We start from the raw sequence: 14401 nt of genomic DNA on the forward strand, positions 1-14401 counted from the left end.
TAGCTGGCTCAGGAATTCTGGGAGTTGAAGTCCATGAGTCATAGAAGAGCCGAGGTTGCCTACCGCTGGGCAAGACAGACAGCAACACCGCTCGATTGGTTCCCAATTGGCCAATCAGCCGCACTCGGCATCGCGTTGCTGGCTGGGGAATTCTGGGAGTTGAAGTCGCCAAGCTTGAGAACCGCCGGCTTAGCGCGTCGTGTGGGCAACCACAATGAAGGGGCGCCGGAAGGCCCGAGCGACGTTCCTCGTTTCGAGCTCTGCCCTCACCCGGCCTTGTCGCGCCATCCTGAGGCGCCCCTCGGGGAAGAATGGGCCCCCTCCCCCTCGAAGGAGGCCGCGGGCGAAGCCATCGGCACCGGCTCTTACGGCGCTCCAGGGGGCGGGGACTACCCTCCTCTGTCGCCGGAGGGTAGTCCCTGCTCTCTGCGATTGGCCACGGCTACCGCTGCTGCACGCCATTGGCCCCCTCTGGCCTCCGCTCGGCAGAGAGGAACAGTTTTGCCATTGGTTTCGGGGGCGCGGCGCGCCGGCGATTGGATGAGCCCGGCTTTAATCGACGGCGCCCCGCAGAGGCCCTCCCACCGAGACGCTCTCGCGGGAAGTCGGCGAGAAGAGGGAGGAGTCGCTCTCCTCCGTGCCGAGCTGGCCGCAACGAGCGGCCCGACGGAGAGCGAGCCGGGCCTCCCGAGCGCGTCCGAGAGGGAGGGGCCGCGTTGCCACGGAGACGGAGGGGCGGCAGGACGGGGCGGCCCTTCCGCTGCTCTGCCCGGGCTCGCCGCCCTCGCCGCCCTCCCTCAGGGCCGCCCCTGCCGCGGCCAGGACCGGCGGAGCGCCGCGGAAGGAGGGAGGCCTCGCGCGAGCGGCCCCTGGGGCGGCGGGGGAGTCCGCGGGCGCTGAGATGGGGCGGAGGCCGGGGCCCGCGGCCGGCCGCGCCTTTGCGGCGTTCTGCGACGGTGCCGGAGGGCGGCCCTGACCCGCCGGCTGACCCCGCGGAGCTTCGGCCCGAGACGCGCGACGGCGGCGCTTCCCCTGCCCGCGGCGGCCGCTTGACGCAGCCCGGTCAGCCCGAGGCCCTCCAGGTGGGTTTGCTCGCCGGCCGCCTTGGCCCGTTGCGGGGGACGGAGGGGCTCTGGCTCTGCGGAGCAGCGCGCCTCCCCGGGCCTGGCCAGGCCCTGTGCCGGCTCCCGCCCGCCCGCCCGTCTCGCCCCTCGCCCGGCCGCTGCTCGGCCCGGGTTGGCCGCCTGCCGCTCGGGGAGGAGAGCGAACTCTCGCCGGATCGTGCCGAGCGCGAAGTCCGGACGAGGGAGGCCCCCCTTCGCTCCGTAGTGCTGGGGCGGCTGGTGGCGACAGTCGGAGGAGGAAAGACCCCCCGCCCTTCCCTCCCTCTGGCCAATGGCCGGTGTAAGCCTGCCGGGCTCTCGTCTGTGAGTCTTCGGAAGGAGCGAAGGCCCTTCAGACGGTGGTGGGCTCTTGCCAGGGGGGGGGGCTTACTGCTGCTTGATTTCCAACATCTGTTCGACCTCCACCTGGGCGCCCAGGTCCCCCTTGTTGTAGCGCACAACGGAGTGGCTAAACTACCTCAGCAAGCTTCCATCCCTTCTTCCATAGTTTTCAGATGAGCTGCTAGTTGGAAACGTTACGCCGCCTATGCTCGTTTTGGGGAGCAATGCTATGCATTGTCGGTACTGCAGACTAGGAATCTGAGGCTGCTTCTTGAGGTTTGTGTCGAGATGCAGCCTTGGCAAACAGCGGCAGAGGCACAACAGGCTTGAGTCTGCTACTACAGTGTTGGGGAAAAGATCTTGTGCCGTCTGCTTCCATACTGTGGATTGTTTATTTGTAGAGGGTAGATGCAAAGCTGGTCTACTAGTAGTGCTTGGCAGTAATTTGGGGGAAACAGCTATCCCTGAGCTCTTTTTATTATCAAATAAATACTTTGACAAAGATACAATATTTGCATTTTACAATGTTGATTCTGTCCACATCTTCCCCCAGGGACTGGGTGGATACATGCACACTTACACACAACTACTTTCTGGTCAGTTTTGATTCCCAGTGACTGGACTAGTCATTGCAGTTTTCTTAAGGTGTTTTTTTTAAGCAGTTTACCATTGCCTCCTTTCTAGGACTGAGACAGTGACTGGCCCAAGGTCATGGCTAACTTTATGTCATAGGGAGGACTAGAACTCAGAGTCCCCCTGTTTCTAGCCTGGTACTTTCAACCTTACACCAAACTGGCTCTCTTATTTGTGCCTCTGCCTCATCTTCCTATCCTGTTTGCCCAAACAGCTCTTTGCAGGGCCAAGTTTGAAGACTGCTCTTGCGGTTCATCTTCCCTCCTACTTGTTTTTCTTCTTGCTATGTTAAGGTTGGATACAGCCCTCTGCCTTTACTGGGAGTTGTGTTCAGGGATGCCTGGACTCCGTAATTTCTCTTTTAGCAGTCCAATTTACATTCGATGCAGATATAATTTGAATTCTCCCTAGGCAGGAATACAAACATGGCAGAGACTTTGCAAAACATTTTCTCTGTAACTTAAGTTATTGTCAACATAAATGCTCCCTGTAAGTTCAAGAACGGTTAGTCTTTTGCTCCCTCTTGTGGCTGATGTTGAGATTAATCGTGTAGCCTTTGGTTCCCTTCGTTTTTTTAAGAAATATATATTTATTTTTAAAAATATTCTTCAAAAAAAAAATAAAAAATGTTTAATTCAAAAATTAAAAATGTTGAAAGATTTTTTTCTAAATTACATCTTTTTCAAGCTGAATGATTTTAGTCACTACCAATATTGTTTACTTATGTAAAAATAATGTAAAAATTGTAAATTTTTAAAATGAAAAATTCATTTAAAAAATTCTATATAAATTTACTAAGTTTGAAAAAAAAAGGATTTACAGCTGAAAAAAAGGAATGTCAGAGCTTCTCTCTTTTTTATTAGAGTTTCAAACTTCACTCGGAGAAGCCAAAGGGAAAAGGGGGTGTCCTGCGGAGTCTCTGTAGGACTGCCCGTAGGATGGGTTTGGGTTGGGCTGAAGACGGCCGAGACCTCCTCCTCTTCCTCTCCTGCTACCTTGGGAGGCAAGATTTTTTTAGGCACAGTGTTCAGTACATCAAGATTCAGCTCATAAATTTATTATTCTCCATGCAAATGTTCTCAGTGAATCCAAGCCAATCAGAAGTTTTACTTTTATGGCAACGAGTTAATTTTGTAACCTGTGAAAAGCTAAGTCTCAAAAACACTATAGGTCCATAAAGAGTAGGCCAAAAAATCAAGGGGAAAAGGGACAAAAAGGAGGAGGAAAAATGTAAAAATGAATAGAGAAAACAACTCTGAGCTTCTTTAAACATTCTGTTAAAAATTAGTTATTTGCTGCCACTTGCAGCTAATCTTGAAAGCTTGCATCCCGTGTAGGAAAGGAATAGAAAAAGTAGAATAAAGAGCTTCTCTAGCTCTGTATGTGTTTGTCATGAGTTCCTCCGCTATTTTTTCATTAGAGATACTCCCTGTACAGTGGATATAGAAAGTCTACGCACCCCTGTTAACATGTCAGGTTTTTGAGATGTAAAAAGTATCAGACCAGGATAAATCACTGTACAATTCAATTGAAAAACAAATCTTTTAGGGACAAAATAACAATATCAAACAGCTTATATGTGATATTAAAGGTGGAAAAAATTCTGAAGTGACTTACCTTCGTCTGATTTTTTTACATCTCAACCGGCAGGGCTGGAATATGTCCTCACTGAAATCTCTGAAGCCAACAGAAGCCTTTTGAAGATGTTTTCTTTATCCATTTTGATCATCTAGTCCAGGGGTCGGCAACCTGAAACAGTGAAAGAGCCACTCGGAACCGGTTCCCTCAAAAAACAACCCCCGGGGAGCCACAAAATGTGCGTGCACATGCGGGGCTTGATTGAAGAGTGGAGCCCTGCCCCCATCCAGCTCTGGTATGGACGGCTCTGCCCTCCTGGCTTCTCCCCTGGGAAAAGACTGCTCCGAGGGAGCGGAGGAGGAGGCCAACGGGGAGAAGGAGCCGCTGCAGCAAATCTTCCCAGGCTGCTACTTGGACTTGCCTATCTCAGCTTGCTGTGGGATTTGGGGGTTTTTGTGGGATTTTTGCATGCAGTTTACTTGGGTGGGGAGGAGGAGGAGGAAGCACGGAGCAGCGAGGGGAATAGGGCAGAGAAAGAGAGAACGAAAGGCAAGCTGCCTCCCTCCCTCTCCAAGGCAAGCTGCCCTCCTCTCCATCCTGCGCTCCCTCTCCCTGGCACTTTGGCTGGCACTTTGTCAATCACCGCTCTTCCTCCTCCTCTTCCTCCTCATCCCCCTCCCCATTCCGGCTTGAGCACAGAGTTTGTGCCAGAAGAAGAAGAAACGGGGTGCTTCCCGCCCACACCCGCTGTTTCTCTTACTTCTCCCATCACTTCTTTGGCGCATTTGCTGGGAGCCCACCCAGATTTGAACACCTTGGATTCCGACTTCCTCCCACACACCCCGCCCCCATGCATCCCTTATTCCTCCCCCCAACCGGACACCGGCACAGCCCACCCCCTTTTTCCTGTCCTTCCTGTGAGCGTGCGGGGGCATGCCTACCTTGAAATGGGACCGGCATGGAAGGCGATGCTGCTGCTGCCACCACCGCAAAGAGGGTAGCAGCCCCGGCGCAGAAGCCAGAAGGGACTCTGCTTTCATTGTTTAAGTTTGCCTGCTCGGCTTCTCTCCAGCCATCCAATCGCGCGGCTCTTCCCTCCTGCAAGCCTCGAGCTCGCCGGCCCTCTTTTTCCTGCAATTCCCTCATCATCATAAAAAATAATGAAAGGCATGAGAGACGGCAGCGGTGTGTTCGGAGGAGGGCAGCCCGAGGAAGGCGCAGCAGGTGGAAAAAGGGCTGCTGCCGTCTCGCCCAACTCCCTTCCCACCCCACTCTTTCGCAGCAGGGCCGTCCGGCCCTTTTCCCACCTGCTGCACCTTCCTCGGGCTCCACTCCACTCTTTTGCCCAGTGAGGTCAGGAGAGAGGTGAGACGGCAGCAGCGTGTTCGGAGGAGGGGAGCCCAAGGAAGGCGCAGCAGATGGGAAAAGGGCCAGACAGCCCTGCCGCGAAAGAGTGGGGTGGGGAGAGAGTCAGGCGAGTCGGCAGCGGTGTGTTCAGAGGAGAGAGCCCGAGGAAGGCACAGCAGATGGAAAATGGGCCCACTCACCTTTCCAGCAGTCCTCCAGTCTCTTCCTCCGCTGCTGCCATGTGGAGTCCGAAGAAAAAGAGAGATTTGTGGGCAGTCCCACAAACCAAAGAAGTTCAACCAATCAGTTCAAACTTCACGAGGTTTTGTTTGTGAGAAGTTTGAATTGATTGGTTGAACTTTTTTAGTCCCACTTTTTTTGGGGGGGATTGCACATGGCGGAGGACTGGGAGCCGCAGGAGACACCTGGAAGAGCCACAAACGGCTCCGGAGCCGCGGGTTGCCAACCCGTTATCTAGTCCTCGTTTTGTTTTCATTTCTTCTTTTTTCACTGTACATTATTTTTATATTATTTTTCATGTATTCTTCTAAGGTAGTTTAGATTTCACGAATCCCTGCAAGATTCTTCTGTGTAAGAAAATACAAAATACTGTTAAAGCGGTATTACTGTTCTCTCTGCTGTGAAGTTGCTGGTGCGAAATAGTGTGTGTGCTCTTTCCCCAAGAGCAATCAGCCGGGGCTCGGCACTGTTCCGGTTGCATATTGTTTCATGTGCCCAATCTGCTCTTTCACTCCGACTTCTAATTGAATTTAACTCTTATTTTAGGTATGGTATGAATATGCGTTGCTTGGCAGCTCGGGTGAACTATAAGACTTTGATTGTCATCTGCATTTTCTTCTCCTTGATTACCATCCTGCTGTGGAATCGGTGCACCAGTGGAAAGATATCACCTTTCCCGCTTGACTCGAGTGACGGTGTGAACGCAGGTGGGACGGAGAAGCGCGTGGCTGCGTCAGAGAGCGGCCAGTGTGTGAACAGAGCAGCTAAGCAGCAGAGTGAGGAAGCGTCGCCTCAGGAGCAGCAGAAGGCTCCCCCCATCGCTGGGGGCTTCCATGGCAACAAAATCTTAGGACTGAAATACGAAGAAATCGACTGTCTCATCAACGATGAGCACACCATTAAAGGCAGGAGGGAAGGGGCCGAGGTCTTCCTGCCTTTCTCCTGGGTGGAGAAGTACTTTGAGGTTTACGGGAAAATTGCCCAATACGACGGCTATGACCGCTTTGAGTTCTCCCATAGTTACTCCAAAGTGTACACCCAGAGATCTCCCTACCACCCAGACGGCGTTTTTATGTCATTTGAGGGCTACAATGTGGAAGTCCGGGACAGAGTGAAATGCATCAGTGGGGTTGAAGGTTTGTTATGTTTATTCAAAATACGTCAAGGTTTATGAGGATAGCTAAATTTTGATTCAATGCTTATATTAAAACTTTAAAACTAGAGGTTGCTTTTCAGTATTGGAAGCTGGAAGAAATAACCTACCAAAGGGTTTTGTGCTTTATTTCAAAAACCAAGATGGATTTTAATCGGAAATTTAATGAACTAGTTAAGGTTCATGTTAACTATATTGTTTTTGTTCCATAGTGAAACAAAATAAACATGACCTTTGACAACACAATAAATTTACAATAAGGCATCCATAATATAAAATTAAACATAAAAAATCGAGCAATTGGCTCTCTAGAACAGGGGTGTCAAACTGCCGTCCCGCGGGCCGGTTTCATCGTACTGAAGCTGCACCCACCCCTTTGCCGGCAATGGCAAAAAAGCTCCAATACGTTGCGTGACATCACGTGACGTCGCGAGTTTGACATGTCTGCTCTAGAGCAATCCAATTTCCAAAAGCCAATAACAGAAGGAAACCTCTCTTTCCAGGTGAGGTTGTTCCCTAATGCCAGCATACATGAAAGAAGTTGTAATTGGGCTAAGCCAGTGTTTCTCAACCATGGCAAATTTTAATTCAGGTGGACTTCTATGCCAAACTCTGGCATAGAATTCTGGGAATTGAAGTCCACAAGGTTGAGAAGCATTGCGTTAAGCCCTCCCAACTGTATTGGATAGTATCCTCTGGTATTTGCGTAGTTGGGTAGAAATAGGCTACACATCTGCCAAGGCTTAAATACAAGAAATAACACTTTAGCATTATTATTTGAAACCTTTAGAAATCCACGTTGAGCAGTATCTTTATTCTATCAACAGGTGCAGTACGTGTGAGGTTTAACGTTCTCCAGAAATGTTAGTCAGATGCGGGTAAACAAAAACAGGAAATATGCCTGTTTTGAAATTACAGAAACGGATCAAGCATTCCTAAACAGCCACATTGGAATGTTCCAGGAGAAAAATGGCCAGTTTGAAGAAACCCTGGGATGTTTCAGGAGTTTGGCACAGAGATGTATGGAATGTTCTCTTATGTTTCAGGGGTGCCGCTTTCCACGCAGTGGGGACCTCAAGGCTACTTTTATCCCATCCAGATTGCCCAATACGGGCTCAGCCATTACAGCAAAAATCTGACAGAGAGACCTCCCCACGTTGAAGTGTATGAAACAGCGGAAGAGAGAGAGCAGGGCAGTCAACCAGGCAAATGGATGGTTCCCAAAGGCTGTTTTGTCACGACGTTGCAGGACAAATCCAGATTCACAAATGTCAAGCATTTTCTTGTTCCTGGTGAGTCAATGTAAGGCAAGCTGACAGCAAGTTGCCTTTCCTTTATGTAAAATTCGCCATTCCTGGTACATGGCTCCCATTCTGGAGGCCCAGAAGACACAAGGAATGTACATAGTTTTAGTCGATGTACCTGCATGTCGCTTCCCACCCTCACCCCACTGTTTCCAAATTGTTGAACTCTCATGAGATGGGTGTGTGTGCACAAAAAACCACTTGAGACTGCGAAAATCTTCCAATTTGAATGTCCCTGATTTAGCGTTGTACATACCTGGTTCCAAACTTAATACCATATTGAAGTCACATGGAGTCTGGTTTCATTGTGGCCTAAACAGCATTCACCATAACACCCTGGGTGACCAAGTGTTGTAGGAAGAATGGCACCGTTCCAGAAATACCTCCTCATTATAATATTGAGCTGGGCAGAGTAGAGGGAGGGAGCAGTGCCTGATCAGATAGAGCTGGGGGGTGGAGGGCAGATGGAAATGAGGCAGGCAGGAAAGAAGAGCTTTGGGCTTTTAAATTGAGAAAGGAACAGCTGGCACCTAACGTGAGCAACAAGGATGGATGAGGCCAGGAAATGCCTCAAAAGCCAGAGACACTCATTTGAGCTGTAAGTTGGAAATTTCTAATTGATTTCTACCAATAGGGATATTGCTGCAGATTTAGCTTTATAAAGCACAAATGTTTGGCCTGGCCCTTCTTCATGTTTTTGTTGTGTAATAATGAAGGGATTCAAGCTGATATGTTTATTTCACCCTATCGATTGTGGTTCCTTGGGCATTGGCTAAAACATGCATCTTGGCTGATCAGCTAACTGAGGGAACTACTTTGAGTTCTTCAGTACACAGAAAAAACCCTTACACTTTGCTGCCTGACCATTTCTGTATTTCTTCATTTGTTTCCCTTCAGAAAACTCCGAGGGAGCATCTCTCCAGCTGGGGAACACAAAAGATTTTGTCATTTCTTTTGACCTTAGATTATTAACAAATGGGAGCGTTTCCGTGGTTCTTGAGACAACAGAGAAGAACCAGCTGTTTACGGTGCATTATGTCTCCAATTCTCAATTGATTGCTTTTAAAGACAAAGACGTTTTCTATGGAATCGGGGCCAGGACCAGTTGGAGCACAATCACACGAGATCTTGTAACTGATTTAAGAAAGGGTGTTGGACTCTCTAACACAAAAGTGGTCAAACAGACCAAAATTATGCCCAAAAGAGTGGTGAGGCTGACCGTGAAGGGAAAGGGCTTCATAGACAACATCACAATTTCAACCACTTCCCACATGGCAGCCTTTTTTGCTGCCAGCGATTGGCTGGTGAGGAACCAGGATGAAAAAGGTGGCTGGCCAATCATGGTAACCCGGAAGCTAGGGGAAGGGTTTAAGTCTTTGGATCCAGGTTGGTACTCTGCCATGGCACAAGGACAGGCGATTTCCACCTTGGTTAGGGCTTACTTGTTGACAAAGGACCATACCTTCCTCAGTTCGGCTCTGCGAGCAACAGCCCCTTACAAGCTCCTGTCAGAGCAACACGGCGTGAGGGCTGTCTTCATGAACAAATATGACTGGTACGAGGAGTATCCAACCTCACCCAGCTCCTTTGTTTTAAACGGATTCATGTATTCTCTAATTGGGTTATATGATTTAAAGGAAACAGCTGGTGAGAAGCTAGGAAAAGAAGCAAAGCTCCTTTACGACAGGGGCCTGGACTCCTTAAAGGCGATGCTCCCCCTCTACGACACGGGTTCAGGAACGATCTACGACCTTCGCCACTTCCTCCTTGGCACAGCTCCCAATTTGGCCCGCTGGGATTATCATACCACCCACATCAATCAGCTCCAACTGCTGGGCACCATAGACGAGGCCCCCGTGTTTAAAGAGTTTGTCAAGCGATGGAAGAGCTACTTGAAAGGCAGCAGGGCAAAGCACAATTAAGCTGAGCTGATAACCAAAACCACATTTCCTTGGTCTGCTGTGCTTAGGAATGGCCATCTTTAAGTAGAGCAGGGGACCTTTTAAAGAGTGGTGTCTGGGAGGTGTGCCTGTGTGTGTGTGTGAGAGTGATTTCAGTTTTCAAAGAAGTCCTTGAAACACCTTTACAATCATTTGCATTCCAGAGGATAAATACTTTAGATTTGGAGATGGCATTAGAGCAGGCATCCAATGATTGGACTGAATCAAAACCTAACTGAACTTGTTTACTTATCACAGTGATCCATGATACTCAATGCAGAATTATAATGTATACTTCTGATTTCCCCCCTTCTTTTAAGAGAAATTCTTTACAGACTCCCTATTTTGTTGCCTGGAATTTTGCAGAAAAATGGGAATCCATTTTCCTTTCCTTAAAAAGAGGGATTGCTGTGGGTTTTTTTGTACAAGTAGCTTTATTGTATTGCTTGTATTCTCCAGATGGGTTGGTATGTTGATTATTTTTTCCCTTGTTGAAAAAATACCACAATGTTTTGGTTTCTGTATTGAGGAATAAATCCAGAAGTGATTGTGTTAGTTCTTTTTAAAATCTCTTGGGGATGAGATTTCTCCAGGACTGTTGGCGAAGCTCCTTGGAAGCAGAGGGAGCTTTAGATGCTTGTCCACTTCTCCGTTGCCTCTTGTGAGGTTTGCACCAGAGGTTCTTGGTGGGATGGTGTCCATCTGTACATTTGAATGTTTTGTTCTTTGAGCACAACTACAAGCGGAATGAGTTGATTGCACAAATATTGTAGCCATTTTGACTGTGTCTCCCTTGCCTTGATCAGCATTCTTCCACCGAATTTTGATCCTGTTACTCTTTTTCATGTAACACCGTTTGGGTTTTTTTCTATGTAAAATACAGTTTAATTTCTTGAGAAATTTGAACTGTTTTCTTTCAGGCTTGTATTGGTTCAAATACAATGTATATTATTTGGAAAAATTAATTTCTGATTTTGTTAGAACGTTTGAAATACAACAAGCGGTTTGCTTGTTTTCTTTTTGCAGCCACTCTTGATCGTGAAAGTGAGTTGAATGTTTCTGTACTTTTCTAATTACATAATATGAATCAGATATTCATACTACTTGTTCTACATTTTTCTTCTGCCTAGCTGATTTTCTAAACAATGCTGGCTTCTTCTTAAACCTTACTACTTGGCGACTGTTATTTAAATTTCTGTTTCTAAATTCTGCCTAAGGACACGTTCTTGAAAAATTTCCATGGATATCTGGAATTTGTCATTGTATTGCCAGAGCAGTTCTGTGAAACTCACATGCATCTGTGTAGATATCCTGAATCGTAGAGTAGCCTCTGTTTCCTCTAAGCAGACTGAGTGGGGCTTCCATCGGAAAGAGAGTTAGGCGAGTTAGGCCATCTGTGTTGCATAATGCCGTTTTCGCACTTGAAATTCTTCTCAATCTGTATCTTGCTTATAAGCAGCTTTTCTGTGTTTGGCTGTTTCTATATAGCTGATAGAAAGTGAATATGTAAATGATTTATTCCTGTAAATCATGCTGCCTGCCTAAGAATCAGCTTAGGGGGTCAGCTTTTTTCATAGAAGTTGAAATGTCACTGGATGATATTTTAGCAGATCAGCTAATTTTGACCAAAATTCCGTTTATAAGCAATTCACAATCCTGTCTAAAAGCTTTGTGAGCCTCAGTTCTCATGTAGCACAACCAGATACTATACATTGCAAAAACAAATTCTTTTCCTTCCCATATTGCAAAAGATACAGAAACAATAAAAGGTATATTTTAGTATTTTAAAGCTTTGAACATATTCTGACATTTCATTTTTTTCATATATATATTATAGTGTCAACATCTCTGTTAAAGAGCTGTTGGGAACTTTTGATTTCAGAACCCTTCCCAGTGTTCATCTTTTCTCATGATAACATGCCTCATTTCAAACTTCCATACAGAGCTAAAAATATTTCTCATTTTTAGAAGTAACTCTTCAGCCCCCCAACTTTAAAGCCTCTTGATTTTTAAGAATCAGTTAAAATATTTAGAGGCATTTTCCCCCCAATATAGCTTCCAGGCACTGTTGCTGCTCCAATTCCCTGAATTCATTTGAGAGAGAGAAAGAGAGCTGTGTCTGTCTGAAGACGCAACTTCAGAAATCTTGCCTGTAGTTCTTGGAGCAGAGAATTTGGGAGGAAGACTATGTAGACTGCAAAGGGGAAGCTGCGGATGTCTTATGTACACAGAACTTCAGAGAATGAAAATAACTTCATACTGTTGATGGAATAGACATGTAAGTTAATATGTTCTTATTAAGATGGGCACAAATGGTAATAACATTTTATTACGGACAGGATCAAATAATTGTATTCCAGAAACAGTTTCCAGCATCATCTGTTTGGCAGCCACTCATCCCAGTTTCCTCACTACTTTGTCACTCCTCCCACCCCTATCTAGTTCTGCCCAGAAAAAAGCTATCCCCTTCCCTGCATGGAACATTAATTGCTGCTGGGTTAAATAGTTAGAGAGCTGTAGACAGAACACAGATGAAATTTGGAAATGCTCACCTTCACTGTGATACCAAAAAAGGACATTATAGGAAGTTTTCCCAACCACTGATTATGTATATATCCAAGCAATATATGAACTTCCCCTTATTTTTGCAGTTGGTGGCCATTTGTATTTGAAGCAGTGTGTGCAGATTTCTTGATTGTACCGCTTTGTTGATTTGTTAGTGCCTTAACTCTCGTGGTCATAACTTTCTCATGCAGTAAGAACACCGACTGCTCATTCTGTGGTTCCCTCATGCAAGTATTCTTAGGGTGTCCAGGCTTGTAGGTCTTGGCCCATTGGGATAATAGTCAACCATGGCACACTGGCTCCTTCACAGTCTCTTACCAGAGAGAAACCTAAAATTCCCCTGGAATTTTCATCAGGTTGAAATAGCTGGAAGATGACAAGGGTTCCCTTAAAAGATCAGAGGCAGCTGTTGGCAAGCTGCACTGACTATGAGCAGGAATCAGTGAATCACCATATATGATGGGAGAGATTCACCTTTTATTATGGTGTCATCTGAATGTGGTATTCCCACTCCTGACACACTTGATTTGTTATACTTGTCAATCTTTGTAAAATTGATAACTAGTTTGGTAATGCTTGTATGATGCAATCAGCCATTCACCTCTTCCTGCTTTGGGTTTGACCTTGTCAATGGCTTTTGTGAATTATAGATGGTGGCAGTCCCTGGAAGCCACTTGGTCTCCTTGCTTAAGAAATGTCATGTCTGCATTAGGCCTCATAGTTATATAACAAAGAGTGTATGATAAGGAATTTCAGAGGACAAAGTAAAATGTAAAAAACAGGGGAAGTTATAGGAAAGCCACAACAGAATAATTTCAGGAACAAGGATTAGGCATTTGTGGTCTCAGAGCTTGCAACTCCTCCTGTTTGCATCATTCTACAGAGAGGTTTGCACTGTGTTTAAGGAGATGATGGCTCAAGCACAACCATCAGCATGTGGCCATTTCCGGTGCCATTCTCAGTGATTAACTGCCAAGCAGGTGCTTCATCATCCTGGTTCTTGTGTGTTCCTTTTGTTTCTACTTCCTTTACATACAGGATTTACACAAATATGCAATAAATTGTTTACAGGATGCCCTTTGAAAGGCAATGAATCCTTTGTATAATTGTACAGACTTTGTGGTTTAAGCACAATGTGCACAGGCTAGTTTTCTATATGGCAGGACATGAATTTTTTTGCAGTAGGAATTATCAGATATATGGAATTGACTTTGTCCTTCATGTAAAGTTGCTTTATAAAATAAAGAAAAGGTTTTTAATGTCCTTTGGTGTGTCTACTAATTGTACTACAGTTGTTTTCATAATGTAAGTGTCAGAAAATAACTTTGGGTCTGGATGCAACAACCTACTTCAAGATGTGGTCAGACATTGTTGGATTTTTTCAGTATAATTAAGCAGAAAGATTGCACAGCAAACACTATAGTAGCCAGTATTCCTTTCTCAGAAAAAGTTTCTTTCAATATGTAAGAAAGAAGAAAAAAGTCAAGGAAATGATGGGTCCACTAACAGGAGAAGATGATGAGGTGATGGTTGGCAGGGAGCGAGTGGAACTGCTTAATTCATTCTTTACATCTAAGGTAAAGGTAAAGGTTCCCCCGCACATGCATGCTAGTCATTTCCAACTCTAGGGGCCGGTGCTCATCTCCGTTTCAAAGCCGAAGAGCCAGCACTTGTCCAAGGACGTCTCTGTGGTCATGTGGCCGGCTTGACTAGACACCAAAGGCGCACTGAGTGCTGTTACCTTCCCACTGTAGTGGTCCCTATTTTTCTACTTGCATTTTTACGTGCTTTCGAACTTCTAGGTTGGCAGAAGCTGGGATGGGTAACAGGCGCTCACTCTGCTACGCGGTACTTGGGATTTGACCCGCCAAACTGCCAACCTTCTGATCGACAAGCTCAGCGTCCGAACCCACTGAGCCACTGCGTCCCTCTTTACATCTATCTACATGCAAAAACAAAAAAATAGTCCAATTTGACACAAGCAATACTGTAGGACACAAAATATGACTGCAAGCCAAAATAGGCAAGAAAATGGTAAGACAACATCTAGCCAATCTAGATGACACCTAGCTGCTCTAGATGAGCTCAAATCACCAGGACCAGATATATTCCGAAGGAGCTGGCAGACATGATTTTGGAATACTGAACACATTCTTTCAAACCTCCTGGAGCACTGGGGAAATATGAGTATTGGAA

General features: G+C 46.4%; 1 protein-coding gene across 3 annotated transcripts; it reads left to right on the forward strand.

Moving 5' to 3' along the window:
* Nucleotides 1-709: 709 nt before the first annotated feature.
* On the forward strand, nt 710-13468 carry GLCE (glucuronic acid epimerase). Of its 3 annotated transcripts, XM_083371417.1 has the most exons (4): nt 710-1082; nt 5790-6379; nt 7443-7688; nt 8598-13468. In XM_083371417.1, exons 2-4 carry the CDS (start codon nt 5797-5799, stop codon nt 9620-9622), a joined length of 1854 nt encoding a protein of 617 aa, XP_083227543.1. In that variant the 5' UTR covers nt 710-1082; nt 5790-5796; the 3' UTR covers nt 9623-13468. The 3 variants fall into 3 exon arrangements, with proteins under 3 accessions (XP_083227543.1, XP_083227544.1, XP_083227545.1); XM_083371418.1 differs by lacking the exon at nt 710-1082 and having other exon boundaries at nt 6161-6379; nt 7224-7688; XM_083371419.1 differs by lacking the exon at nt 710-1082 and having other exon boundaries at nt 6169-6379; nt 7496-7688.
* Nucleotides 13469-14401: the final 933 nt, after the last annotated feature.

This window comes from Vipera ursinii, assembly GCF_947247035.1.
Source record: "Vipera ursinii genome assembly, chromosome: 11".
Taxonomy (NCBI): Eukaryota; Metazoa; Chordata; class Lepidosauria; order Squamata; family Viperidae; genus Vipera; species Vipera ursinii.

What these genes read in the sequence shown, in the direction of transcription:
- GLCE (XM_083371417.1), top strand. Translation starts at nt 5,797, where the DNA reads ATGAATATGCGTTGCTTGGCAGCTCGGGTGAACTATAAGACTTTGATT. An exon ending in ATGCATCAGTGGGGTTGAAG is followed by an intron (nt 6,380 to 7,442) that starts GTTTGTTATGTT and finishes CTTATGTTTCAG; the next exon opens with GGGTGCCGCTTTCCACGCAG. An exon ending in CAAGCATTTTCTTGTTCCTG is followed by an intron (nt 7,689 to 8,597) that starts GTGAGTCAATGT and finishes GTTTCCCTTCAG; the next exon opens with AAAACTCCGAGGGAGCATCT.